The following is a 27,714-nucleotide window of genomic DNA, read 5'->3' on the forward strand; positions in this document are numbered from 1 at the left end:
CAGTCCATTGGCCCAACTGTGCCTCCCACATTGAACTTTCATTCTCAAACCAAAGCTGTTCACCTATTACTAGAACTAAATTGAAATAAGCAAAAGGGTTAGATTTGGGGCTACTTGTCAGAATGCCCAAGTTTATTTAGAGAACTTAAAACTGTTAATCTATTACAATGACACAGTTGAGAGTTAACATAGTTTTTATAAAGTGGACTGTATGTCGTTTACTGAAACTCAGATCCATAGCAAGTTTGGAAGTGATTTTCACTGTCTTGTTGTGTTTAGCATTCTCTGGAAGTCAAAGGAAATCAGTGAGTGAAATAAGGCATTGTATTTTTTTTTTTTTTTTTTTTAGAATAATCACTTTTATGTGAAGCCCAGAGTTGCAGTTAACAATTTTGGAGTGAAGCACTATGCTGGAGAGGTAACTTTGTATTAAGATACCTATTGATATTGATATTTGCCTGTTTGGTATTCAGAGAAAATAGAAGTTTCAGAAGCTAATCATGAATTTATTGGACTGGACATGGTGGCTCACATGAGCCTGTAGTCCCAGTACATAGATATAAAAAATATCTACATGATATATTTTTTAAGAAATTAACCTGGCGTGGTGACACATCTGTTGTCCTGGGTGTTCTGGATACCGAGGTGCAAGGATTGCTTGGGCCTAAGAAATTGAAGCTGTGGTGACCTATGATCATATCACTGCACTTCAGCCTGGGCAGTAGAGCAAGACCCTGTCTCTTAAATATAAATAAATAAATGTCTTGGAATTACTTTCTTTTGTGGATCTTTCAAGGAAGTTGCTTGTGACCTGAAACTATTCTCTCAGTCAGTTTACTCCTCTCTTATTTCTTAAAACTAGGTGCAATATGATGTCCGTGGGATCTTGGAGAAAAACAGAGATACATTTCGAGATGATCTGCTCAACTTGCTAAGAGAAAGCCGGTATGCCAGTCTTCTCCCTGGGAAGTCTGTAGCAGGCAAAGGAATATTTGTGCAAATGTTCTTAGTTCACGAATACAGAACAAATTACTGTTACGTAAGAAACTTAAAATTGTTTTCCCCAGGTAATATTTCATCAATAAAATGACTCAAAAGTATAGTATAATAATACAAGCAAGATCAGGCACAGTGATTCACGTCTGTAATCCCAGCACTTTGGGAGGCCAAGGACGGCAAATCACGTGAGGTCAGGAGTTTGAGACTAGCCTGGCCAACATGGCGAAACCTCATCTCTACTAAAAATACAAAAATTAGCTGGGTATGGTGGCAGGTGCCTGTAATCCCAGCTACACGGGAGGCTGAAACAGGAAACTCGCTTGAACCCAGGAGGCAGAGATTGCAGTGAGCCGAGACTGTGCCATTGCAGTCCAGCCTGGGCGACGAGTGAAACTCCGCCTCAAAAAATAGATAACATAAATAAAATAATAATAATACAATCAATGATGCAGTTTAGTGAGCTACTGAGATAAACTGCGGAGGCATAGGTAACCTACTATTAATCCTCTTATGCAGATAAGGAAACCGAGGCTTTAACTAAAGGTGTTAAGTGACTTCCCCAAGACCTCTCAACTGGTAGCCAGTGACCCATCAAAGGCCAGTTTTGATCTGGTCTGGTTGGCTTGAGAACCTAAAGTCTTAAGCAGTATGACTTGCTTTCTTCACAGGGAGCTTTGAGCTGTGTGTTAAGTTGGTTTCAGCCTTGGTTTTACAGAACTCCTATGTCTCTAGTTAGTAAGGAATGTCAAAGAAGGTAAACACATCTTAATTCAGCTATAATTATAAATTTATTACATGTTCATTTATTCATTCATGAATTATAACTTTACACCATTAAATCAATAAAGAAAACAGGCAGAAACTTTCAGTGATTGGTTGAGATATTTATATGTGTTAGTCCAAGAAGTGTTCTATTTTTAGAGGCTTTATAAGAGGGGAAGATGTTAGGGAAAAAACCCTTGCCTGAAAGCTTTCAGTGCCTGCATTGGATCTGGTAGGACTCTGTAACAAAAACACATCTTTAATATCTAAGGAAGGAAAGTAGCAAAAAAGTTTGAAAGCTGTAATATTTTTAGAAATGTAAATACGAGATGGCCACTCTGTCACTTAGAAATGAATTGGGACTAAGGGAGCCCATGTATGGTAGTATCAGCCTAGAAACTCAGAATTTGAAACATTTGATCTTCAGACTTATTTTAGCTCTTCCATGTGAGGATTCACTATTTACAACATGGGTAGCTATTTTATTTTTAGGTGAGTTTTCAGACCTGTAAAAATGATGGGTGTTTTTGAAACACCCATGTGTGTTTTTAAACACATGCCATCAAAGCAATTTCTTCGTTACCGGATTTAATGTGATACATTTAAATAAAAGCCCTGTGCTGATGTTAAGTAGAAGCAATTTGTCATAGTGGAAAGATTGCAGGCCTGGAGACCAGCAAGGTGCGGTTTCTCCAGTGGCTTCTGTGTTAAGCAGTTTTGTGAGTCGGGTAAAGAACTTCCTGTCTCAGCCGGGCGCGGTGGCTCAAGTCTGTAATCCCAGCACTTTGGGAGGCCGAGGTGGGTGGATCACAAGGTCAAGAGATCGAGACCATCCTGGTCAACATAGTGAAACCCCGTCTCTACTAAAAATACAAAAAAATCAGCTGGGCATGGTGGCGCGTGCCTGTAATCCCAGCTACTCAGGAGGCTGAGGCAGGAGAATTGCCTGAGCCCAGGAGGCGGAGGTTGTGGTGAGCCAAGATCACACCATTGCACTCCAGCCTGGGTAACAAGAGCGAAACTCCGTCTCAAAAAAAAAAAAAAAAAGAATTTCCTGTCTCAACCCGTTTACTCTTTGCAAACTGAGGAGCTGGGGCTGTTCGCTTGCTTCACTCTTTCACCTTTGACATCCGTGACATTTTAATGGAACCAAAGCTTTTCTCCAAACAGCTCAAAACACAGTGAGAGAACTTCAAAGAGTGAGCATTAAAGAGCACCCGAGAACAGAAATGACAAAGGTTGGGACAAAGTGAGACGCGACCAGGGAAGGCTCTAATATGGCTGCTTGGGGAGATGCAGATGGTCAGAAGTCTTCCCTGACTGTCCTGGTGACAGTGACGCCACCAGCTCCATAGCCCATGATACCTTCCATGCAAGAAAGATTAAAAAATTATTGAAGCCTGGACACAGTGGCTCACGCCTATAATCCTAGCACTTTGGGAGGCTGAGGCGGGTGTATCACCTGAAGTTAGGAGTTTGAGACCAGCCTGGCCAACATGGCAAAACTCTGTCTCTACTAAAAATACAAAAATTAGCCAGGTGTGATGGTGAACACCTGTAATCCCAGCTACTCAGGAGGCTGAAGCAGGAGAATTGCCTGAACCTGGGAGACAAAGGTTTCAGTGAGCTGAGATCATGTCATTGCACTCCAGCCTGGGTGACAGAGCAAGACACTCAGTCTCAGAAGAAAAAAACCCAAAAAACTGAAGCTTAGAGAGAGATGAAACATCTTGCCCAAGCAGGACAGCTAGGAAGTGGTGGAGGCGGGATTTGAACTACCGCTTGCCTCACCCCATAATTAGTGTTCCCCAGGAGCACCTTTCCATCCGTTAACTGCTTTGATCTCTGCAACACTACGAGGTGAGCAAAACAAATCCGTCACTTCTGCAGGCGAGGAAGCCAAGGCTACAGAGGTTTAGATGGCATTCCAGAAAGCACAGGGCTCCTACATGGGATACCACCCTGCGTCACTGCCAGGCCATTCCGCTTCTCTGCAAGACTCTGATCTCTGACACTGCCACGTGTTTTCAGTGCCTAAAACTCTTTGGCAGTGGTTGGTTTGAGATCTTCAGAAGCTGTCTTAGTTCTTCCAGGCCTAGGGTGTATTACTTTGAATTGTCATTGGGAAAGGGCAGCATTAATTACAGTAATCTTGCACCTAATAATGGGTGTGTATGCCTTACTGTCCTCCTGCTTTTGCCTCACACAGATTCGACTTTATCTACGATCTTTTTGAACATGTTTCAAGCCGCAACAATCAGGATACCTTGAAATGTGGAAGCAAACATCGGCGGCCCACTGTCAGCTCACAGTTCAAGGTTCGTTTTCACTGCTGCTTTAGAGGAATCCATAGTTACTGTCCTTTTAAGAATTCAAAAGAGGAATTGGGTGTATGTGAAGTCGGTGAGAATATTTGTTTAATTTCGTTTCCTTTTATTATCATGCTTTTAAACTTTAGAAATAAGAGTTTTTGCTCACATCTGTTATCCCAGCACTTTGGGAAGCCAAGGTGGGCAGATATCTGAGTTCAAGGGTTTAAAAACAGCCGGGACAACATGGCAAAATCCCTTCTCTACAAAAAGTACAAAAATTACCTGGGTGTGGTGGCGCACGCCTGTGGTCCCAGCTACTCGGGAGGCTGAGGGAGGAGGATTGCCTGAGCCTGGGAGATGAAGATTGCAGTGAGCTATGATTACACCACGCACTCCAGTCTGAGTGACACAGTGAGACCTGGACTCTGTGTAAAAAAAGAAAAAAGAAATAAAATAGACTTTTCTCTGAGTCAGATGAAACTATATAGATCTTTTTTAAAAAAAAAATAAGAAATAGCTACTTCTTCTAAGATTTTGAAATAGCAACCTCCTTAAGGCCATTTGGGACCACTCTGATTTGTATTTAGAGGCTCATGTGGAAATGGAATACATTTCTTCTCATGTCTCGATGTTTGTTTTTTCCCCTGGGTGTGTTTGCAGTATCATAATTAGGGATATTGATCAAGTCTATGGTTAGAGAAGACCGATGTCAGTTACCTTGTCCTAGGCTCTTAATCTTCCAGCAGTGATGTTCAGTTTTCTTTTTCTAGAAGGTCGGTTTTGCCAGGAGTTCTCTGGGGAAGCTTTTTATTTTCCCTGTATGTATGTGCATGCATGCGTGTCTGTGTGTGTTTATGCATGTCTGTGTGTGTGTGCATGTGTGTGTATGTATATGTATGTATGTATGTATGTACGAAATAGGGTCTTGTTCTGTCACCCAGACTGGAGTGTAGTGGTATAATCACACCTCACGGCAGCCTCAAACTCCCAGGCTCAAGTGATTCTCCCACCTCAGTCTCTGAGTAGCTGGGCCTACAGGTGTAAGCCACTACACCCAGCTAATTTTTTATGTTTTGAGATGGAGTCTCGCTCTGTTGCCCAGGGTGGAGTGCAGTGGCACAATCTTGGCTCACTGCAACGTCCGCCTCCTGGATTCAAGCAATTCTCCTGCCTCAGCCTCCTGAGTAGCTGGGACTACGGGTGTACACCACCACGCCTGGCTAATTTTTTACACCCAGCTAATTTTTAGATTTTTTTTTACTGGGACGGGGTCTTACTCTGTTCCCCAGGCTGATCTCGAAATTCTGGCCTCCAGTGAATCCTCCTGCTTTGGCCTCTCAGAGTGCTGGAATTACAGACATGAGCCACTGCATGAGGTCTTGGAAAGTTTTTGGAATGTTTGAGACTTAAATTGGACTAGCAGTGAAGAAAATGGAAAAGCCTGGGCGAGCTTTTCAGGTGCAGGCGGAGGCAGAAGAGCCCAGGCATAGGGATGCAAACCCTGTCTTCCAGGACTGTCAACGACAGGAGAACACCAGCCAGACAGGACACCTGGTGAGAACTGAAGTTGGTATCAGAATATGAAGGGCCATGAGCATCAGGATGTTTTGTCCTGCAAGAAATTTTAAAGTTTTTTGAGCTGGAGAAGTAATAAATCCATGTAGTGTTGAGAAAGTTCAGTTTTCTTCAGCAAGATTACAAGAAGGAAAAAGAGACAGAGACGGAGGGAAAGCCAGTGGATTAAAGGAGACTTAAAAGATATATCCAGTGGCTCACGCCTGTAATCCCAGCACTTTGGGAGGCCAAGGCAGGTGGATCGCGAGGTCAAGAGATTGAGGCCACCTGGTCAACATGGTGAAACCCCGTCTCTACTAAAACTACAAAAAATTAGCTGGGCATGGTGGCGCATGCCTGTAATCCCAGCTACTCAGGAGGTTGAGGCCGGAGAATTGCCTGAACCCAGGAGGCGGAGGTTGCGGTGAGCCGAGATCGTGCCATTGCACTCCAGCCTGGGTAACAATGACTTGTATTTGCATTCTGATGCAAAAGAACAAACTGTTTCAAAATTATGGGCTGGCCAGGCGAGGTGGCTCATGCCTGTAATCTCAGCATATTGGGAGGCTGAGGCAGGCAGATCATGATCAAGAGTTAGAGGCTAGCCTGGCAAACATGATGAAACCCTGTCTCTACTAAAAATACTAAAAATACAAAAAACTTAGCCGGGCGTGGTGGCATGTACCTGTAGTCTCAGCTACTCAAGAGGCCAAGGCAGGAGAATCACTTGAACCCGGGAGGTGGAGGCTGCAGTGAGCCCAAATTGTGCCACTGCACTCCAGCCTGGGTGACAGAGCAAGACTCCATCTCAAAAAATAAAAAATAAAAAAAAAATAATTGGCCAGGCATGGTGACACATACCTGTAATACCAGCACTTTAGGAGGCCTAGGTGGAAAGATTGCTTGAGTCAGGGAGTTCGAGACCAGCCTGGGCAACGTAGTGAGGCCTCATCTCCACCAAGAAATTAAAACATTAGCCTTGCATGGTGGCATGCCCATGTAGTCCCAGCTACGCAGGAGGCTGAGGTAGGAGGATCACTTGAGTTGGGAGGTTGAAGCTGCAGTGAGCTATGATCATAGCACTGCACTCCAGCCTGGGTGACAGAGTGAGACCCTGTCTCAAATAAAAATAAAAATCATAAAATTTGAAACAGTTAAGCATTTTAATATGAAATGTGAGACCATTACACATGTTAATATTAGTTTAAGGAATTAATGTCACATCTGTTCATGTGATGATACTGTGGTTACACAATGCTTTCAGGTGTTTAGCCTTTAATCCTGCAATGCTGATGGATGAAATCACGTGATGTCTGGGATTTGCTTTTCTACAGGGGTGGGTATAGTATGTATGGATCAGGTAAAATGAGATTAGCCATGAGCTGAAGCTGGTGATGTATGCTTCTGTCTGCTTTGGTAAATGTTAAAGACTCCCCAAAAAATAAACTGGGAAAATAAAGAAAGTGAGATTGAGCTGCAGTCTGGTGATCTGAAGGCAAGAGTGAGAGATTGTGGCTCAGAGACTGGTGAAATACTGGGATAGACTGTCATTTTGATGGAAATAATGAATTAGGAGGAATAATTACAGTGGAAGAGTGGCTGTTTCTCAGTTTTTCTGTCTTAAACATTGAAATATCCTAGGATGATTTTTGTTTGTTGACAGAATGGCTTATTAAAATTGTACTGTTTCAAAGGAAGTGATAAATGAGTTTGGTGTATTAGCAAATCATAATTCAGTTATTAATACATTGAATCATAATATCTTTATTTTATATTAGAATGACAATTTAAAAAGGAAAGCCTCTAAGTTATTACTCCTACGATTTATGCTGTGTTTTTTAAATTCTTGTTTCTAAGTGCCTAGAGTACTGAGAAATTTAAAGAATGACATACTAGGAGACTAAATCAACATATACTTTTTTCTTTCTAATAGGACTCACTGCATTCCTTAATGGCAACGCTAAGCTCCTCTAATCCTTTCTTTGTTCGCTGTATCAAGCCAAACATGCAGAAGGTAAGATTTATGACAGTCCTAGGCTGGGCTCTGTCTTGAAGGACACAGCCTCCTGGGGTGGTTACTCACAGATTTGGTTTCTCCAAAGGCCTTTCATTGTAGATGGTTGGAAATGGATATGACATGATTATAACTTGACATTAAATGAAAAAGTTCCCTTTGTCCCTTGAGCCTGTTAGTCTGCTTTTGAGTGATGTTATTAAGCTTTAGGGAAATCTATTTGAAAAGGAAACATTGTGAAGCCTTTACTTTTTTTTAGCATTTGGTTTAAAATTCTTGGGAAAAGTTCCAGGGTGCGATATACCTTTATAGGGGAATTATTTGGTGTGTGGTGGCTGATTCTTTTTAAGTTTTTATTTTTCTTTCTTTCTTTTCTTCTTTTTTTGCTTTGTTGTGATTTTAAACATGGTGAAGAGGCTTTAAGTAGTAATGCTAGATTGTAAGTACTTTAAATAGTTGATTATAACTAATTAGAAGACACCCAAAAGAATGTCCTAAGTATTAGTGCCTTGGCTGTTTGATTTTAGTTTTTTAATTTCATAATCCGATTAGAAACAATGTAAGTTTAAAAAGGAAAAGCTCCCTAAACAAAGAAGCTATAGTGTTAGATGTATGCAGTCGCTGAAGCCACAGCTAATTGGGTAGCTTGTCTTAAAGTGTTGTTAATACATTTAAATTATTTTGATTCAGCAAACATTAGCCTCTTAGGAACGCTTCTTACGAGAGAAAACCCCTACAAAATTGTAGTTTTAAGAACTCTTTATGTTAAAGAACTACATGCCATTCTCATAAGTTTAAGGTAAAAAATCTGATCTGAGCTGTTTCCCATGAGACTTGGTTTATTACATTCTGGTAACTTGACTGATGCTGGGTCTTATTTTTTATAATGTCAACCAAATGCCTTTGGCTTAACATTACATGGATTCCTCATTTATAGTTTAAAGATGTATGCGTATAAGGACCACAATAGCCAGGTGCGATGGCTCACACTGTAATACCAGCACTTTAGGAGGCTGAGGCGGGTGGGTTACTCCAAGTCAGGAGTTCGAGACCAGCCTGGCCAATGTGGTGAAACAAAAATACAAAATACAAAAATTAGCCAGGCATGGTGGCGCATGCCTGGCTGAGGCATTAGAATCACTTGAACCCAGGAGGCAGAAGCTGCAGTGAGCCGAGATCTGCCACTGCGCTCCAGCCTGAGCCATAGAACCAGACTCTGTCTAGAACCACAATTTTGAATTCTCTATCTTCCAGAGAGGCAAAATTGGACATCTCTTGAAGAGAAAGTAACCTGTTCAGTTTGTTTCCTTACTGTAAGGTATAATGGTAAGAATTTGGTGTTTGTGTGACCTGAAATGATGAAGTAGTCTTCTGTGGAAAATCTCTGCTGACTTTATGTGCATGGTTCTGGCAGTTTAAAAAGGAACCCATCTTTCCATTTGTTAAATGTATGTCAAAATATTTAAGATTATCACAAAAAAATGACAACATAAGCAAACGCATAGCTTTTTTGGAGATATAATGTAGGAAATTAATAGAACATCTCTCTCTATATATACCACTATGTCATGGAGCTGGTTTAAAGTCTACTTGGTTTGCTTTGTACACCCCAGTGGGCAGTATTTACCAGACAGTAGAAGTGGGCTTTGCGTTTTTGGTGTAGATGCCAGGAGTTGCTCAATCTCTGATGGTGTTCTCTCCCCTTTTTTTTTTTTTTTTTTTTTTTTTTTGAGACGGAGTTTCACTCTTGTTACCCAGGCTGGAGTGCAATGGCACGATCTCGGCTCACCGCAACCTCCGCCTCCTGGGTTCAGGCAATTCTCCTGCCTCAGCCTCCTGAGTAGCTGGGATTACAGGCACGCGCCACCATGCCCAGCTAATTTTTTTTGTATTTTTAGTAGAGACGGGGTTTCACCATGTTGACCAGGTTGGTCTCGATCTCTCGACCTTGTGATCCACCCGCCTCGGCCTCCCAAAGTGCTGGGATTACAGGCTTGAGCCACCGCGCCCGGCTTTTCTCTCCCCTTTTTACGATAAGGATAATAGTGCCATATTTCATCTTTCAAACTGGCAAGGTTTTTTCTCAGTGTAAAGTCTTGGGTGCTTGGCTGGGCGTGGTGGCTCATGCCTATAATCTCAGCACTCTGGGAGGCTGAGAGGTGGGTGGATGGCTTAAGGTCAGGAATTCGAAACCATCCTGGCCAACATGGTGAAAGCCTGTCTCTACTAAAAATACGAAAATTAGCTGGGCGTGGTGGCAGCTCGCCTCTGTAGTCCCAGCTACTTGGGAGGCTGAGGCAGGAGAATTGCTTGAACCCGGGAGGCGGCGACTGAAGTGAGCTGAGGTTACGTCACTGCACTCCTGCCTGTGAAACAGAGCAAAACTCTGTTTCTAAAAATTAAAAAAATGAAGTCTTGGTTCCTGGTCTGCATCTCACAGTTTCTGGTGAGCCATAGTTTAATTGGAAGCTTTTTTTCTCGTTTTCGTGGTGTGAAACAGTTTTACATTCGTTGGCATCTTAAATTCCCACCCTGGCAGTGCTATAATAAAGATAGAAAATTTAATTTGAAATACGCAGTCCCCAACATTTCTGTTTTCTCTCTCGGATGGCACAGAGTTAGTTTTTCCTTCAAATTGTACTCGCTTTTGAAATTAAGCCTGCTGGAAAGCAGTTCAGCAGCCAGAATATGCAGAACTGACCTTATTTTTCCATGCTGAAATTTGGTAGTACCTAATTGCTTTGGATTTTGCGTTTTATTTCATTGTATTTTATTATTTTTTACTTTTATTATTATGATTATTTTGAGACGGAGTCTCACTGTGTTGACCAGGTTGGAGCGTAATGGCGCAATCTCGGCTCACTGCAACTTCCGCCTTCCAGTTTCAAGCAATTCTCCTGAGTAGCTGAGATTACAGGTGCCCGCCACCACACCTGGCAAACTTTTGTATTTTTAGTAGAGACGGGGTTTCATCATATTGGCCAGGCTGGTCTCAAACTCCTGACATCGCACCCGGTGTGGGTTTTGCATTTTAAAAATGAACTAACTCAATCTCATGTTTGCATTTGTATTGGCTTGCTTTACGTGTCCTGAAATATGGCAGGTGCTAATTAATACCCCATCAAGTGATAGGCTATAGAAACCTTTCAAAGAATATCTTGGTGCCCTTTTAAAGGCACTCAGAAGGCTGGGCGTGGTGGCTCACAACTGTAATCCCAGCACTTTGGGAAGCCGAGGTGGGTGGAGTTGAAGACCAGCCTGGCCAACATGGTGAAACCTTGTCTCTGTTTAAAAAAAAAAAAAAATGCCATGTATGGGGGCACATTGCCTGTAATCCCAGCTACATGGGAAGCTGAGGTATGAGAATTGCTTGAACTCAGGAAGCAGAGGCTGTTATGAGCCAAGACCGTGCCATTGCACTCTAGCCTGCGCAACAGAGTGAGACTGTCTCTAAATAAATAAATAAACAAATAAATAAATAAATAAAGGCATTCAGCAAATGAAGGCAGAGGCACAAGAGCTGACTTGTCTGAGGCCTAAAATGTAGGTGTGGTGGTAAATGGCGATGCTAATTTGATTATGGAAATACAGCTATGTCTCGATTGGCATTCATTTAGTTCCACTGGAAATATTGGACTGTCACTGCCTATTATGTTCTGTGAAATGTATGCAAACAACCTTTATTTAGAGTTCTTATGCCTTTTTTAAATCCAAAGATAGATTCTGTTAGATATTTCACAGGAGAAATCTTGCCTTCTTCCTCCCTAGCGATGGGGAATGCGTATTTTTAGGGTGAAGGGATGAGAGTTTTCCCTCACCTCGTTTTCCTCTCCAGCCACAGTCCATCAAAGGACTTGGGAGGTGGTATTCAAATATGTGTGTATTTAGGTATTTTGTGCATTATTCAGGAGAAGGAGCATAGGGTTTAGCAAATACATAATTTTTTTTTTTATTTTTGGTTTCACTCTTGTTGCCCAGGCTGGAGTGCAATGGCGTGATCTTGGCTCACTGTAACTTCTGCCTCCCAGGTTCAAGTGATTCTCCTGCCTCAGCCTCCCAAGTAGATGAGATTACAGACAGGCATGTGCCACCACGCCCAGCTAATTTCACATTTTTAGTAGAGATGGGGTTTCTCCATGTTGGTAAGGTTAGTCTTGAACTCCTGACCACCGGTGATCTGCCCACCTCATCCTCTCAAAGTACGGGGATTACAGGGATGAGCCATCGAACCCAGCCAGAAGTATTTTTTTGTTGTTGTTGGTTATATGATCATAAAGAAATCAGAATGGTAGCTATGAAGTCCAGCATCCTAGAGACCGATAGGATTAGAACAACAGAAACACCTGTAGCTTCTTTTGCACCTTCAGAAGTAGATTCAAGACTCCCACATTTGCAGGACTAGTGGGAGCATACCCTCTTTACCTGCCGTGGTTTTTAGGACAGGCTGCCTCTCCTCCTTGCCAAGGGTTTGAACTCCAGCATGGTCATCTGGGCCTAAAGAATCTAGAAATTCTTTGTGAGCTTTTGTTTGGATTATTTGTATTTTTTTTTTTTTTGTTTTTTCCGAGATGGAATCTCGCTCTGTCACCCAGGCTGGAGTGCAGTGGAATGATCTCAGCTCACTGCAGCTTCTTCCACCTTCTGGGTTCAAGTGATTCTCCTGCCTCAGCCTCCCGTGTAGCTGGGACTACAGACATGTGCCACAACACCCAGCTAATTCTCGTATTTTAAGAAGAGATGGGGTTTTACCATGTTGGCCAGGATGGTCTCGATCTCTTGACCTCGTGATCTGCCTGCCCCGGCCTCCCAAAGTGCTGGGATTACAGGCATGAGTCACCATGCCCAGCCTAATTTTTTTTTAAATTTAGATTTTCTGCATTTTATTTTGAAAAAGAGGTCCAGAGAAGGAGTGTGTAACTGAAATGTTGAACGCATGTGTCCATTCAGGTGTCACAATATGTGGGCTTTTTTCTTCTATAAAAAACCTTTCACTGATCTTGAGTATTGTATGGAAGGCACTTGCTAGCCTCATTGACGCTCAGTGAGGAAGCAGCTAGAAAAGCCTGCCTCCTGTGAGAGGCAGGGCTACAGCGGGCCTTGGCCTTGATGTAACTTTGAGTTTTCAGAGTTCACCAGGGGTCCTCTCCGTTACACGGGAGTTTCAGTTGGTAATGACACCTTTTAGCTTTGTTGATTGTGATTTGCTTGGATGGTAGCAGTGGCGGCCACAAGTGCTCCAGCCAACCACAGATTTCTGTAAGATAGAAAACCTGCTTTTCCTCCTCAGAATCTCCCCAAGGGCGTCCCTGCCTGGTGTTTTAGCAAGTAAGTTCCAGACAGAAAAGTCTCTCATTAACATTCTTCAGAAACGCCCAGAGGAGGTTCAGGGCAGAATGAAAGCAGGGAACTGACAGATACACATCGGGACACCTTCTGGGGTGTGAGAACCAGGTGCGGGAGTTGCCGGGGTCTGTTTTCCTGCAGATTCAGCCCGTGCTGTGCTGTCCCTTGGAACCCGTCTGGCTGGCTTTCCTCCCCGTTCTGTCTTTATGTTTGCTGGGTCCAGGACGCAGGTTCTAGGAGGGAACCCTCGTGGTTCCAGTAGCATCATCTTTAAATCTTCAGCTCGACAGAACAGTACCCTCAAAGAGTCGGTCCATCCTTCTCCAAAAACGCAGGGGCCTCAACTCCTAATGTTTCTGGGACTGGGATCTGGGGCAAGAAGGCCTGTAGCTGTACAAGCAGCCTCTTGAGTCTACCTTTCTTCCCTCCCCTTCCCTCCCCTCCCCTGCCCTCCCCTTCCCTTCTCTTCCCTTTCTTTCCTCTCCCTCCCTCTGCTCTCTCTCCTTTCTTTTCTTTTCTTTTTTCTTTCTTTTCTTTCGAGGACAGAGTCTTGCTGTCTCCCAGGCTGGAGTGCAGTGGCGCAATCTCAGCTCACTACAATCTCCACCTCACAGATTCAAGCCATTCTCCTGCCTCAGCCTCCTGAGTGGCTGGGATTGCAGGCATGCGCCACCACGCCCGGCTGATATTTGTATTTTTGGTAGAGATGGGGTTTCACTGTGTTGGCCAGGCTGGTCTTGAACTCCTGACTTCAAGTGCTCGCCTGCCTCAGCCTCCCAAAGTGCTGGGAGCCACCACACATCGCATAGAGTAAGGTTCACTTAAGTGAAGAAGGGAGAGGTGTCTGTGCTGCGGGAGGCTGAAGACCAGGCCCTAGAGGGGGAAACCAGGGAGGCTAGAGTTGCCCTGTAGCCATATCTGCTGGAAAATGGAATGTCATGTGAGAGGAGGAAGCTGGAGATGTGGAGTCAGGCAGGCCACGGGAGCCTTGTGAGCTGTCGATCTCACAGTCCCATCTGTCTCTGTCCCAAGACTCAAGGATGAGAACAAGGATGCTGAAACCATCTCACACAGGGGGGCATCTGTCAAGGACTTTGCGGGGGATGTTAGCTCCTTTCACATAAATGAGTCCTGGCGACCCACTCGTAGTCCTGTCTTCACAGGATTCCTTCCTAGGTCAGACTCAGCCCCTCAGGTTGACGGCATCCTAGACAGCTTATGGCCTCACACATGCAGTGAGAGCTCTGTGCTGACATTATAGAAGCATGAGCTTTTTGTTTCCAGGGGCGTAATAACTTGATGAATGAATTTAATGAATCTAGCACACTTTCTCCTTGGGATTATATTTATGTAATCCAGGTGCTGTCTGCCATTTCTCCTTCCTTCCTTTCTTCCTTCCCTGCCTCCTTTCCCCTCCCTCCCTCCCTCCCTTTCCTTTCTTTCTTCCTTTCATCCTTTCTTCCATTCTTCATTTCCTTTCTTTCTCTCAGACCTGACCAGGCCTGGGGGCTCACACCTGTAATCCTAGCACTTTGGGAGCCAGGCAGATGGCTTGAGCCCAGGAGTTACAGCCCAGCCTAGGCTACATGGCGAAACCCTGTCTCGAGAAAAAAAAAAAGGGCTGGGCGCGGTGGCCCACACCTGTGATCCCAGCACTTTGGGAGGCTGACGTGGGCGGATCACCTGAGGCCAGGAGTTCAAGATCAGCCTGGCCAACATGGTGAAACCCCATCTCTACCAAAAATACAAAAATTTGCTGGGCATGGTGGTGCGCACCTGTAACCCCAGCTAGTTGGGAGGCTGAGGCATGAGAGTTGTTTGAATCCAGGAGGTGTAGGTTGCAGTAAGCTGAGATCGCACCACTGCACTCCCACCTGGGCGAGACTGAGATTCTGTCTCAAGAAAAAAAAGTAGCCGGGGGTGGCGGTGTGCACCTATAGACCTAGCTACTTGGGAGGCTGAGGTGGGAGGATAATCTGAGCCTGGGAGGTCAAGGCTGCAGTGAGCCGAGATCGCACCAGTGCACTCCAACCTGTGCAACAGAGTGAGACCTGTCTCAAAGAAAACAACCAACCAAAGACAAAATATTTCTTTAAAAAGTTCTGGCCGGGCGTGGTGGCGTGTGCCTGTAGTCCCAGCTACTCGGGAGGCTGAGGTGGGAGGATTGCTTGAGCTCAGGAGTTCTGGGCTGTAGTGTGCTATGCTGATCAGGTGTCCGCACTAAGTTCAGCATCAATATAGTGACCTCCCGGGAGCCAGGGGACCACCAGGTTGCCTAAGGAGGGGTGAACCAGCCCAGGTTGGAAACGGAGCAGGTCAAAACTCCAGTGCTGATCAGTAGTGGGATCGTGCCTGTGAATAGCCACTGCACTCCAGCCTGGGCAACATAGCAAGACCCCCGTCTCTAAATTAAAAATATAAATAAATAAATAAAAATAAAAAGTTCTGATGATAATGTGACATATTTCTTGCCTTGAATTTTGGGTCCCATGTTATTCTTCCTATATCTTTTTCTTTTTTTTTTTCCTTCCTATATCTTTCTCTGTTTTGTTTTGTTGAGATGAAGTCTCATTCTGTCACCAGGCTGGAGTGCAGTGGCGTGATCTTGGCTCACTGCAACCTCCACCTCCCAGGTCCAAGTGATTCTCCTGCCTCAGCCTCCTCAGTAGCTGGGATTACAGGCACACACCACCATGCCCAGCTGATTTTTATATTTTTAGTAGAGACCAGGTTTCACCATGTTGGCCAGGATGGGCTCGATCTTTTGACCTCGTGATCCACCCACCTCAGCCTCCCAAAATTCTGGGATTGCAGGTGTGAGCCACCATGCCTAGCCTATGTGTATCAATCTTTTTATGGTGACATGTTGTTCCTTTGCCCTGTCTGCCTCCTCAGCTGACCGCTTCTAGACATAGTCCCCTTCAGGTTCACGGTCCTTTAGGGATAGGTAAGCACAGCACCAGGGGCTCATTCACAAATACTTCTTGGTCTGGAGGTTGGTTATTCATGTACAAATTTCCCTATCTCCAAATGGGGCATTCCCCCACAGGCCTTTGTTATCTGCAAGATAGGGCGGGAGGTCCAGGTGGGAGGATCTGATACATGACAAGGTTTAAACTGAAAGGTTAAGTAAACATTAGATTTTAACATTGAGATGGAACTTTCTGGAATTATAGGTCATTCACTCAGTCCACATATTATCTATTGCCATATTTCACAGAATCTAAATTCCACAAGTGTAAAATACATCCTTGTTTCTTGTCACTGTGGAAGCAAAGCCACTCCCGATTATAGCGAGCACGATGATTTCTTTTCTTTTTTTTTTTTTGAGATGGAGTTTCACTCCTTGTTTCCCAGGCTGGAGTGCAATGGCGCGATCTCAGCTCACCGCCACCTCCGCCTCCTGGGTTCAAGCAATTCTCCTGCCTCAGCCTCCCAAGTAGCTGGGGCTACAGGTGCGCGCCATCATGCCCAGCTAATTTTTGTATTTTTAGTAGAGACAGGGTTTCACCATGTTGACCAAGATGGTCTCGATCTCTTGACCTCATGATCCACCTGCCTCAGCCTCCCAAGATGATTTCTTATCACTTAGCTCTTGCTCCTTGCTTTGCAGAATGTATGAAATGGAGGTCATTCATCCACCACAAATAGGCAACTTTCCTTTCTGTTTCCAGGCGTTTTTGCAGATAAAATAATTTTCTGCTTCACTGGTGAATCTGTAGTGTGATACTTCCACTCCACTTAACGGACAGCTGGACTTGGTGTGAGGGGTGTCAGTAGTGTCCATAATTTGCGAAGACAGGACGAAAAGGATGATGAAATTCACTCACATCCAGGCACGGATTGCAGCATGGTGGCTGCTTGGGTGACAGTGTCAGAGGTGTATGACCCAGAGCAGCTCCATCTTGAATAGGATCTGGGTAAAATAAGGCTGAAACCTACTGGGCTGCATTCCCAGACCAGGCAGGCATTCTAAGTCACAGGATGAGACAGGAGGTTGGCACAAAATACAGGTCAAAAAACCTTGCTGATAAAACAGGTTGCAGTAAAGAAGCCGCCAAAGCCCACCAAAACCAAGATGGCCACCAGAATGACCTCCGGTCATCCTCACTGTGACACTTCCACCAGCAGCACAGTTTACAAATGCCATGGTAACCTCTGGAGGTTACCCTGTTGTCTAAAAAGGAGCACGAATAATCTACCCCTTGTTTAGCATATCAGCAAGAAATAACCATAAAAATGGACAACCAAGGGCTGGGCGTGGTGGCTCTAGCCTGTAATCCCAGCACTTTGAGAAGCCAAGGCAGGTGGATCATGAGGTCAAGAGATTGAAACCATCTTGGCCAACCTGGTGAAACCCTGTCTGAACTAAAAAATCCAAAAATTAGCTGGGCGTGGTGGCGTGTGCCTGCGATCCTAGCTACTTGGGAGGCTGAGGCAGTAGAATTGCTTGAACCCAGGAGGTGGAGTTTGCAGTGAGCTGAGATCACGCCACTGCACTCCAGCCTGGTGACAGCGAGACGCCGTCTCAAAAAAAAAAAAAAAAGAAAGGACAACCAGCAGCCCTCGGGACTGCTCTGTGTGTGGAGTAGCCATTCTTTTATTCCTTTACTTTTTAAAATTTTTTTTATTTTTAAGAGACAAATCTTACTCTGTTGTCCAGGCTGGAGTGTAGTGGCACCATCGTAACATGCTGAAGCCTTGAACTCCTGGGCTCAAGCGATCTCCTGTCTCAGCCTCCCAAGCAGCTGGGAGTACAGGCATGCACCACCACTGGGCCTGCCTAATTTTTAAATTTTCATAGAGATGGGGTCTTACTGTGTTTCCCAAGCTGGACTCAAAGTTTTGGCCTCAAGCCATTCTCCTGCTTTGGCCTCCCATAGTGGTGCTGGGATTACAGATGGAAGTCACCACGCCTGGTCTGCTTTTTAATTTTTGTTTTTTAAGCCCTTACTATTCATGAGAAAGTTTGTTTGTTTGTTTGTTTGTTTTTTGTATTTGTGTGTGAGATGGAGATTCGCTCTTCTGGCTCAGGGTGGGATGCAATGGTATGATCTCAGCTTACTGCAACCTCCGTCTCCTGGGTTTAAGTTATTCTCCTGCGTCAGCCTCTGGAGTAGCTGGGATTACAGGCGCTCACCACCACGCCTAGCTAATTTTTGTGTTTTTAGTAGAGACGGGGTTTCACCATGTTGGCCAGGCTAGTCTCAAAGTCCTGACCTCAGGTGATCCACCCACTTGAGCCTCCCAAAGTGCTGGGATTACAGGCGTGAGCCACTGTGCCTGGCCTGGAAAAGGTCTTAATTGTAATGAATGCAATCTGCATTTCTGCATCTTCCGTTTGCTGCTCTTTTTCTGGCCATTTGAGATTAACGTGAAAATGTCAGATATTCATTCACAGGAGTGTGGCAGATATTTTCAAGCTCTTAATAAGAATACATTTCCAAGGCCAATTTTATCTTGGCATTTTTGTTTAACCATCAACACAATATGCAATAGGATCTCTCAAAGCTCTCGTGGCCGATTAGGATTTTTTTTTTTTATAGAGCTTTGCTTACCTTTTTACTGCCTGTGCTTGTTGTCATGTTGTTGGTTTTTATTTTCTGTTTCATCCTTTGTGACTGTTCCCACGGCTGCATTGACTACTACCCCACCTGTTCCCCAGCCCCAGCCACCACCGCTCCCTCCACAAGCCTGCCTAGTTACCCACAGAGCCTGGGTGACTCAGTCCTTCATGTCCTGCCCCAAGAGCCCGGGAAACCCTGCATCACACCTGCTGAGACACAGGGTGTCAGGGTGCTCTGGGTCTAGCACATTATTATACACCGCAATACCGTTGGCATAGACGGGTATTGCATAGCCACCCAGGTGCAGGAGCTCAGGAAGCTACCGATGCAATAGATCAAAGGTGTGCACCTAGGTCTCCCTCGGGTCTCACCACTACACCTGGTGTGGCCAGGCATTCTTTCCTTGGGTTTAACATGTGTGTATTGACAGTACCTACTAAGGAGGGCGGCTATGTGTATTAAGTGAGGTCACGTGGACATGATACAGCTGCGTATTACTGTGTGAAATAACATATACTTACATTATATGTTTATATTTTTACCGCCTATTTTGTCCTCACAAGTTTAACCCCAAATATAAGCTGAATCACATAAAAATCTATTTTAAGACCTTTGCTCTTATGAGCTGAGTTTTAAATAACCTCTGGCACATTGCCATAAGGAGCCTTAGAAACAATTTCTCTTTAGTCTTTGACATTTACTGGATGGACATTTTTAATCTTATTTTGAACATTAATAGACTTTTTAAAAGAGCATTAAAAATTGACGAAGTTTGAGCCTGTACAGCAGGCAGGTTCCACATTGCTCCCCCCACCACCACAATTTTCTCTTTTATTAACATCGTGCGAATGTGGCACGTTTGTTATGATAAATCAGTATTGCTACATTATTATTAAAGTCCAAAGTTTACATTAGCAGTCCATTGTCAGTGGTATATGGTTCTTTGGCTTTTGACAAATATGTGCTGTAATGTGTCAAAATGCCAGATGTTTGTAATCTGTTCATAATGTGATGAACATTATTTTTCCAAGTCATATTCTGTAAGAATGGGAAGTTTCTGATTACCTGGTCAAAGGGTGAAGCATTGAGAATGAAATTTCTTTTTTTTTTTTTTTTTGAGACCAAGTCTCATTCTGTCACCCAGGCTAGAGTGCAGTGATGTGATCTTCTCTCACTGCAACCTCCGCCTCCTGGGTTCAAGCGATTCTTCTGCCTCAGCCTCTCAATTAGCTGGGACTACAGGTATGCACCACCACGCCCAGCTACTTTTTGTATTTTTATTAGAGATGGGGTTTCACCACGTTGACCGGGGTGGTCTCGAACTCCTGACCACAGGTGATCCACCCACCTCAGCCTCCCAAGTGCTGGGATTACAGATGTAAGCCACCATGCCCGGCCGAGAATGGCGCTTCTGTTGCTCACAATGAAAGTGGTAAATGATATGGACAAAATTAATGGAAGAATAGAGAAGGCAGAGGCGTCAAGTTGGGAGTTAGGAGTGAATTATTCAGGTTATCAGCCCCTTTCTCTCCTCTATGCATTGGATTAGTCTTTGGCGATGGTTCCATTTCCCCTGTATACTTACTGGCAAGCACCCCTGTGGCATTCTGTGATCCCTCCTGGTTTTTTTTTTTGAACCTTAGTCTTGCTCTGTGTCCTTCAGGCTGGAGTGCAGTGGCAGGGTCTCAGTCACTGCAACCTCTGCTTCCTGGTTTCAAGCAGTTCTCCTGCCTCAGCTTCCCAAGTAGCTGGAATTACAGGCTCATACCACCATGCCTGGCTAACTCATTCATTCATTCAGAGATGGAGTTTCACTCTTGTCTCCCAGGCTGGAGTGCAATGGTGCAATCTCGGCTCACCACAACCTCTGCCTCCCAGGTTCAAGCAATTCTCCTGCCTTAGCCTCCTAGTAGCTGGAATTACAGGCATGCGCCACCACGCCTGGCTAATTTTGCATTTTTGGTAGAGATGGGGTTTTGCCATGGTGGTCAGGCTCCAGCTCCCAACCTCAGGTGATCCTCCTGCCTCAGCCTCCCAAAGTGCTGGGATTACAGGCGTGAGCCACCTCTCTCAGCCTAATTTTTGTATTTTTAGTATTGATGGGATTTTACCATGTTGGCTAGGCTGGTCTTGAACTCCTGACCTCAGGTGATCCACCCGCCTAGGCCTCCCAAAGTGCTGGGATTATAAACATGAGCCACCTGGTTTTCTGATTGCCACTCATGTCCCCCTTTGTTTTGACTGCCTCTCCTGCAACTGGAGCACCCGTTACCAGCATTTCTTTGACTTTTGAAAACATCTCATACAGAATATCTGTAAAAATCTGCCTTTTTACCTTTGGAGGAAATTTTAGTAAAGGAAGCATTTAAAGCCACCATTCTCCTCCCCAAACAAAACAATCTCAGTAAACCCCTTACTGGTCACTTCCGTCCTGTTTACCAAGTTGTCATGGAAACTATTCAGCAGAGCTCTGTAGAGATCCGGATAAATTCCCGTGAATGTAGCCCAGCACCAGCGAAGAGTACTGTTCTTGTTCTCGGGGTCGATTTTCCAACATCCAACTAAATTGCTTGATTTTGTCCTAGGACTTTTTTTTTTTTTTTTTGTAAATTATTGGTTGACTTTTAAAATCAAGAATCTTTGGGCCCTGAAACGTAATTACACATTTGTTGATGCGTGTGTGATGGTTAGTTTGCCCCTGCAGTCAAAAGTGTCTTCAGCTGTTCCTATCACGTCAGCCTCGCCAGGCTGGACTTGCTTTGAGTAGAATCAGGAATGAATTAAGCAGCACAGCCGAGATACCACATAAAAGGCTGGGAACACCAGCCAGCCGAAGAAAGCCCATTTTTGTGTCTGTCAGCTTAGATGCTCTTGCCTGGACTGCTAAAGATGCAGCCATTTACAGTGGACAAAAACTGAAGGGGTGAAAGAAACCCAAGGTAGGGATTTTTCTCTTGTTCTGCTTAAAAGTTTTCAGCTAACTTGCCGTGATTATGGTGGTGTAAAACTGCCGAGATCGAACAACAAGGAACAGATTTTGCTGTTTCTCCAGGCACCAGAAGTGTTTACAAGTGGGTAAGTGCTGATTCTGATTGCATGTGCGAGTTCGAACTGCAGATCTTTGTGTAAAAACTTACCAGTTAAGGCCTTGATAATGCAATCTATTTTTTATATGGAATTCACCTTTTATAGGAAAAATTCTTTTTTAATATTAGGTTGAAGGGGGAAATTGATGGTTTCTTTGGAATTTGTTATTTTAAAATATTATTCTTTAAGAGTTTACACACTGCAGTCATCCACCTTTAAAGAAATCTGCACTAGAATAATCTCTTTTTTAATCGCGTTATAAGCCTGTTCATATGCAAGTATGGAAATGTGAGACGTTATAGGAGGTGAATGGTCATCTGTTGAATAGATGTGCGTATTTCCCACAAGCGCACACATGTTGGGAATTTACAATCGGCCTGGTAAAACCTGATAAGGCACATTTTGTGGGGATTCTCTGCACTCCCCAAAGTTGAGGTCCCCAAAGAAAGAACAAAATGAAGAGTGACTGAAATGCTAATCTCTGCCTCGGCCCCACCCCACGTAGGAAAGGTGTTCTGTTGCTGTCTATTCAGTTGCTAAATATGCCTGGTAGGGAGATGTTTTCATGTTGAAAGTGGGTCTTTCATAGTCAATTGAGTTACATTTAAAAGAAATGAATAATCATGTGGCTGACGGCTACTTGGCTAAATCTGCTTTTGTTGCATAGATTTCTGCTGCTAAGACCCAATATGAGAATGTTTTTTTTTTTTTTTTTTTTTTTTGCCATCAGTTTTTGAGAGTAATTAATCTGACACATACTTATTACACTCATAAGAAAGAGGCAAAGGTGAATCCTCTATGGGAAAGTCTCACGTATTTTCTGCCTCTCTTTTTTTTTTTTTTTTTTTTTTGAGACGGAGTTTCGCTCTTGTTACCCAGGCTGGAGTGCAATGGCGCGATCTCGGCTCACCGCAACCTCCGCCTCCTGGATTCAAGCAATTCTCCTGCCTCAGCCTCCTGAGTAGCTGGGATTACAGGCATGTGCCACCATGCCCAGCTAATTTTTTGTATTTTTAGTAGAGACGGGGTTTCACCATGTTGACCAGGATGGTCTCGATCTCTCGACCTCGTGATCCACCTGCCTCGGCCTCCCAAAGTGCTGGGATTACAGGCTTGAGCCACCGCGCCCGGCAGTTCTGCCTCTCTTAACAATGTAAAACTGGTTTTCTCATTCCTGGCTTCTGTTGGGTTTCTGTATGTGGGTCCTCAGGTCCGGAACCACATTGCTGCTTGCGAGAGGGCTGGAATGATGGAAAACAGAAATACTTCCCTCTTTCTGCTGAATGCCTTGGTGGCTGAAGGACAGTGGTGCGATTAGAGAGGGGACCCCAGTCAGTCTTGCCTGCACCCCTCCCTGGAGGTGCTAAACTGCTAAAATGGGGGTTACAAAACTGCAGCCTCTTTGGCTTATCCTGCATTTTTACTTCGGCTTATCCTGATGAACCTACGGAATCATGTCCAGTCTGTATGGCACTCAGGCTCCCACTTTGAGTGAATCCCCTCCCTCCCCATCTCCCCCTACCTCCCACCCCTGGCTGTCTAGTTCATGCAGAACGAGATATTTTTTTCCCCCTCTAAGCATCAGCCGCCCTGAACTAACATCTTCCCGGGCAGCCGCCTCAGTGTGTGCTTTCTGGTAGTGACTTTGTTCTAAAGCTCACTTTGCTCCCCCAACAGCTTCAAAGGACCAATTCCCAAATCCCCGTCAGCCTCCTTCCCAGCTGTCACTCCCTTGGAAGACGCTGGATCCCAGGGGCCAGGTTGGAGACTGGAGAGCAGAGGTTAGGGCCTGGGGGTGGACTGGGGTTCTCAAGATCAGGGTCTGCAGCTCCCCTGGGTTTTCTCCCATCAGCGCAGATGGTCCGCTCTGCTTCATTAGCTCTTCAGCATTCCACTGTGTTCTTCTTCCATCCTAGGGGTACTTTCCTTTTTTTCCTCAGGCCAGTTCATTCTCTGACCCTCAAAAATAGGTGACAAAGAATAGTAATAATAATTAAAACATCATCACATTAGTTGCTGGGTTTGCGCCCACCCCTTTCCAATATAAAGGTAATTTTTACTGATTATAAAATATTTGAGAGATATGTGAAATGTTTTAAAAATTAGTTACCCATGGCCGGGCACAGTGACTCACGCCTGTAATCCCAGCCCTTTGGGAGGCCAAGACCTGTGGATCACAAGGTCAGGAGATTGAGACCATTCTGGCTAACACTGTGAAACCCCTTCTCTACTAAAAATACAAAAAATTAGCCTGGCATGGTGGTACATGCCTGTAGTCCCAGCTACTTGGGAGGCTAAGGCAGGAGAATCCCTTGAACCCAGGAGGCGGAGGTTGCAGTGAGCCGAGATTGAGCCACTGCACTCCAGCTTGGGTGACAGAGTAAGACTCTGTCTCAAAAAAAAAAATTACTTACCCGTAATTTTACCAGCCAGGGACAACTCCATTTATATTTGTTACGTATATACTTTTATTTCCCTTTAAATTGGGAACATAGTTTACCTTAATTTTGTAACGTACTTTTTTTTTAACTTAACAAATCTTGAAACATTCTTTTTTTTTTTTTTTTTTGAGGCAGAGTTTCGCTCCTGTTACTCAGGCTGGAGTGCAATGGCACGATCTTGGCTCACCACAACCTCTGCCTGCTGGGTTCAGGCAACTCTCCTGCCTCAGCCTCCTGAGTAGCTGGGATTGCAGGCATGCGCCACTACGCCCAGCTAATTTTTTGTATTTTTAGTAGAGACGGGGTTTCACCATATTGACCAGGACGGTCTCCATCTCTTGACCTCGTGATCCACCCGCCTCGGCCTCCCAAAGTGCTGGGATTACAGGTGTGAGCCACCGCGCCCGGCCTGAAACATTCTTATTTATTTTTCATGACTCTAAAATTCTGTCAGTGGCTATTCTTTCAAGTCAAATTTCTATTACTGGATTGTTTATTGTCGCAAATAATGTGTTGTATTTTTCATGTGCACAAACACTTTCTCCTTAAATTATTGAAAGTCTATTTGCCAAATCAGTTATGACTTTGATGTATACATAGCCAAACTGCCCTCATTAAAGCCAACAGCAAACAAGATATATACATGTATATATAATGTATATAAAAATGGATGTATAGCTTTAATATATAAAGAGCCTTCATGAATCAATAAGAGAACAACATGTTTTAGTAGAAAACTGAGTAAAACACATATGCAGAAAATTTGCAAAAGGTGAAATATAAAATTACTTGAAGGTCTCAGTGGCATAATCAAATAAATGAAATTTAAAATAATGATACTTTTGCTAGTGTGAGGATTGAATGGTTTAATGGTTTTGTCCTTTTTTTTTTTTTTAAAGGGACATGATCTGATTATGTTGCCCAGGCTGGAGTACAGGGGCTATTTACAAGCACAACCATAGCACACTACAGCCTCAAACTCCTGGCTGCAAGAGATCCTTCTGCCTCAGCACCCGGAGTAGAGTAGCTGGGGGGAAACCACCGCTCCTGGCTCTGTGTTGCTTTTTAATAACGTTTCTCAGTTTCTGTAACTATTTTGAAGAAATTGCCATTAATGGATTCTGCTGCTGGGAGTATAAATTGTTACAGCCTTTTCTGAAGGACAATTCTATCCTTTTTTTTTTTTTTTTTGAGACGGAGTCTCCCTCTGTTGCCCAGGCTGGAGTGCAGTGGTACGATCTCGGCTCACTGCGACCTCCGCCTCCTGGGTTCATGTGATTTCCTGCCTCAGTCTCCTGAGTAGCTGGAATTACAGGCATACGCCACCATGCCCAGCTAATTTTTGCATTTTTAGTAGAGCTGGGGTTTCACCATGTTGGCCAGGCTGATCTTGAACTCCTGACTTTGTGATCCACCCGCCTCGGTCTCCCAAAGTGCTGGGGTTACAGGCATGAGCCACCATGCCTGGCCTCTTTTTTTTTTTTTTTTTTTTAAACTTTGTCTTGCCTCCCCTGAAAGCTGTATGGATTTACAGATACACATACACATAGACCTGCTGACAAGGGAGAAGTGAGGGTGAATAGGAACTTGACTGGCTCCCACACCTTGAGCAGTCTTCTCACTGTTGAACATTTCCCAAAAGAGTCTGTGGCTCTTTTCTTCTTTCTAAAGCCAGGCACTGAAAGCTGCGCTTCCTTCCCTTCTGCTGGAAGCTTCCCAGCGCGGTTTCTCTCTGGCCTGCCTCTTAATCCCCACCCCCTGCTCTCAGGCCTGGGACACTGCTAACCGCCCCTCCTTCCTGACACCTCTCTGACCACCCCCCCTCCTCTTGACTGGTTCCTCTGGATGTAGGCATGGCCTGGGGTTCTGCCCCCACCTTCGCACTTGCTGGGCTCCAAAAGAAACGCTGGCTCCTTTCCTTCAGCTCCGGGCTAGGTGAGTACGTCTCCACTGTGTATCTCAGCTGAAAACCCTCCTCTAAGCTTTGGCCTCATCGTCTCCCTTAATTTCGTAACTTGCTTAATTTCCCTAGTTTTCTAGATTTTCCCGTTCTGTGCTGGTCCGCTCCACCTGTTCAGCACTTTGAACTGAAATGTGTCCATAATTAAACTTCAGATCCTTTTCCTTCTGCGTCAGTGATTTCTCAAATAGATGATTCTTGTTAACCCTCTTCCTATTTATCAGGTGAAGTCAGGGTTCTTGGCCTTGGCAGTACTGGCATTTTGGACTGGACAGTTTATTCTTTGTTGTTGGGCTCCAGCCTGTGCTTAGAAAGAGGCTTCAAAGCAGCGCCGGTGTCTACCTGCTGGACTCCAGTAACAGTCCCCTTCTCAGCGTCTCCAGACACTCCCAGGTGCCCCCCTAGGGGGTAGAACCATGTCTTCTTAAAACCACTGGGCTGTCAATGCTGATGATTTCTTGGTTTTTATTCTGATCGTTTATTTGCTCTCAGTAAAAATGGCATCTACATACAAGTTAACTTTTATTATAGCATTGTTACTGCTTTTAACTGTTTTACTATTAAACGTGGTGAAAACAGAAAATGGTGTATCATTTCACATTTTCTGGATGTATTTAACCATTAAGTTAAACTCTTATTTGTTTCCTTTCCTAGTAAGTCATGTTAGAAGCTGGTAAATGGCGGTGGTGGGCTTCGTATCAGTGCGTCCTGTGGCATTGTATGACTGCTCTGTGCTAGCCACTGTCTCAGATGAATGGCTGTCCTAGTTTCAGCCACTCTGAAAGGATAAAGCAGCTCATTAAAGGGTGCCAGATGCTTCATTTGTCAGTATTTCACTTAAAAGGGAATACTGTTTAGCTTTGGAATTCTACTGTGATGTTCTCCAAGTTTGCCTCTGCAAAATTAAAGTGGTCCTGTTAAAGACATAGTAGCATCTTTCTGCCACCCTCCACATTTAGGATGATGAAAAAATCACCAGCAAACCAGTGCTTTAGACCTGATTTAGTGATTTGTTTTCTAAAATAACTCTTGAGATAAATAAGAAAATGAAGTAAGAGTATGCATAATAAGTTTGAACGACTGAGATTTCAGCTTTTAGCCATTTAGCGAAGGACCATGGTTTCAATACGAAATCTTGTAGACATACTTTGATCGTGTTCTCTTATGGGACCGCAGAGGTTTAAGTATGGTTATTATAACACGTAAGTAGAGGTCTATGGCAAATTTTGCTGAGCTAAAACAAATCCTGCTGGATTATTTACGCCAAATGCAAGGCATTGTTACTATGTTAATTGTGGTTTCAGGAATTGCAGAAGGAAAATTAGCCCACCAGGTTCTTTTTTTCTCTTTCTCCGTTTTTTTTTTTTTTTTTTTTTTTTTTTTCCTCTTTCCTGGTATTGACTCTGAAACATTGGCCTATGCACTTGATTCACTGGCTGCATGGCATCGCTTCCAGTAAAGCTTAAGCTGGTCAGTTTACATTGGACCGCAAATGCAGACAGTTGCAGCTCTTCGAGGCTTTTAATGAGAGATACCTTGTGAATTAGGGAAATAAGGTCCTGTGCAGAAGTGGAAGGGCAGGTTGGACCTGGTCGTGACATCATTTGACTGGGATTTCCAGGCTTCTAACACAGCCTGCGAGCATGCAGAAACAAAGAGGTACAACCTCTGCAAA

At 44.2% G+C, this 27,714-nt stretch overlaps 1 protein-coding gene across 1 annotated transcript in view; it reads left to right on the forward strand.

Moving 5' to 3' along the window:
* MYO10 (myosin X) overlaps positions 1–27,714 on the forward strand; it is a 285,836-nt gene that overhangs the window by 174,418 nt on the left and 83,704 nt on the right. Inside the window, exons 16-19 of the mRNA XM_039463186.2 lie at positions 350–418; positions 863–945; positions 3,971–4,079; positions 7,561–7,641. Coding sequence (XP_039319120.1) covers positions 350–418; positions 863–945; positions 3,971–4,079; positions 7,561–7,641 — 342 coding nt within the window. The remainder of the gene's footprint in view (positions 1–349; positions 419–862; positions 946–3,970; positions 4,080–7,560; positions 7,642–27,714) is intronic.

The sequence above is a fragment of the Saimiri boliviensis genome, chromosome 1, assembly GCF_048565385.1.
Source record: "Saimiri boliviensis isolate mSaiBol1 chromosome 1, mSaiBol1.pri, whole genome shotgun sequence".
NCBI lineage: Eukaryota > Metazoa > Chordata > Mammalia > Primates > Cebidae > Saimiri > Saimiri boliviensis.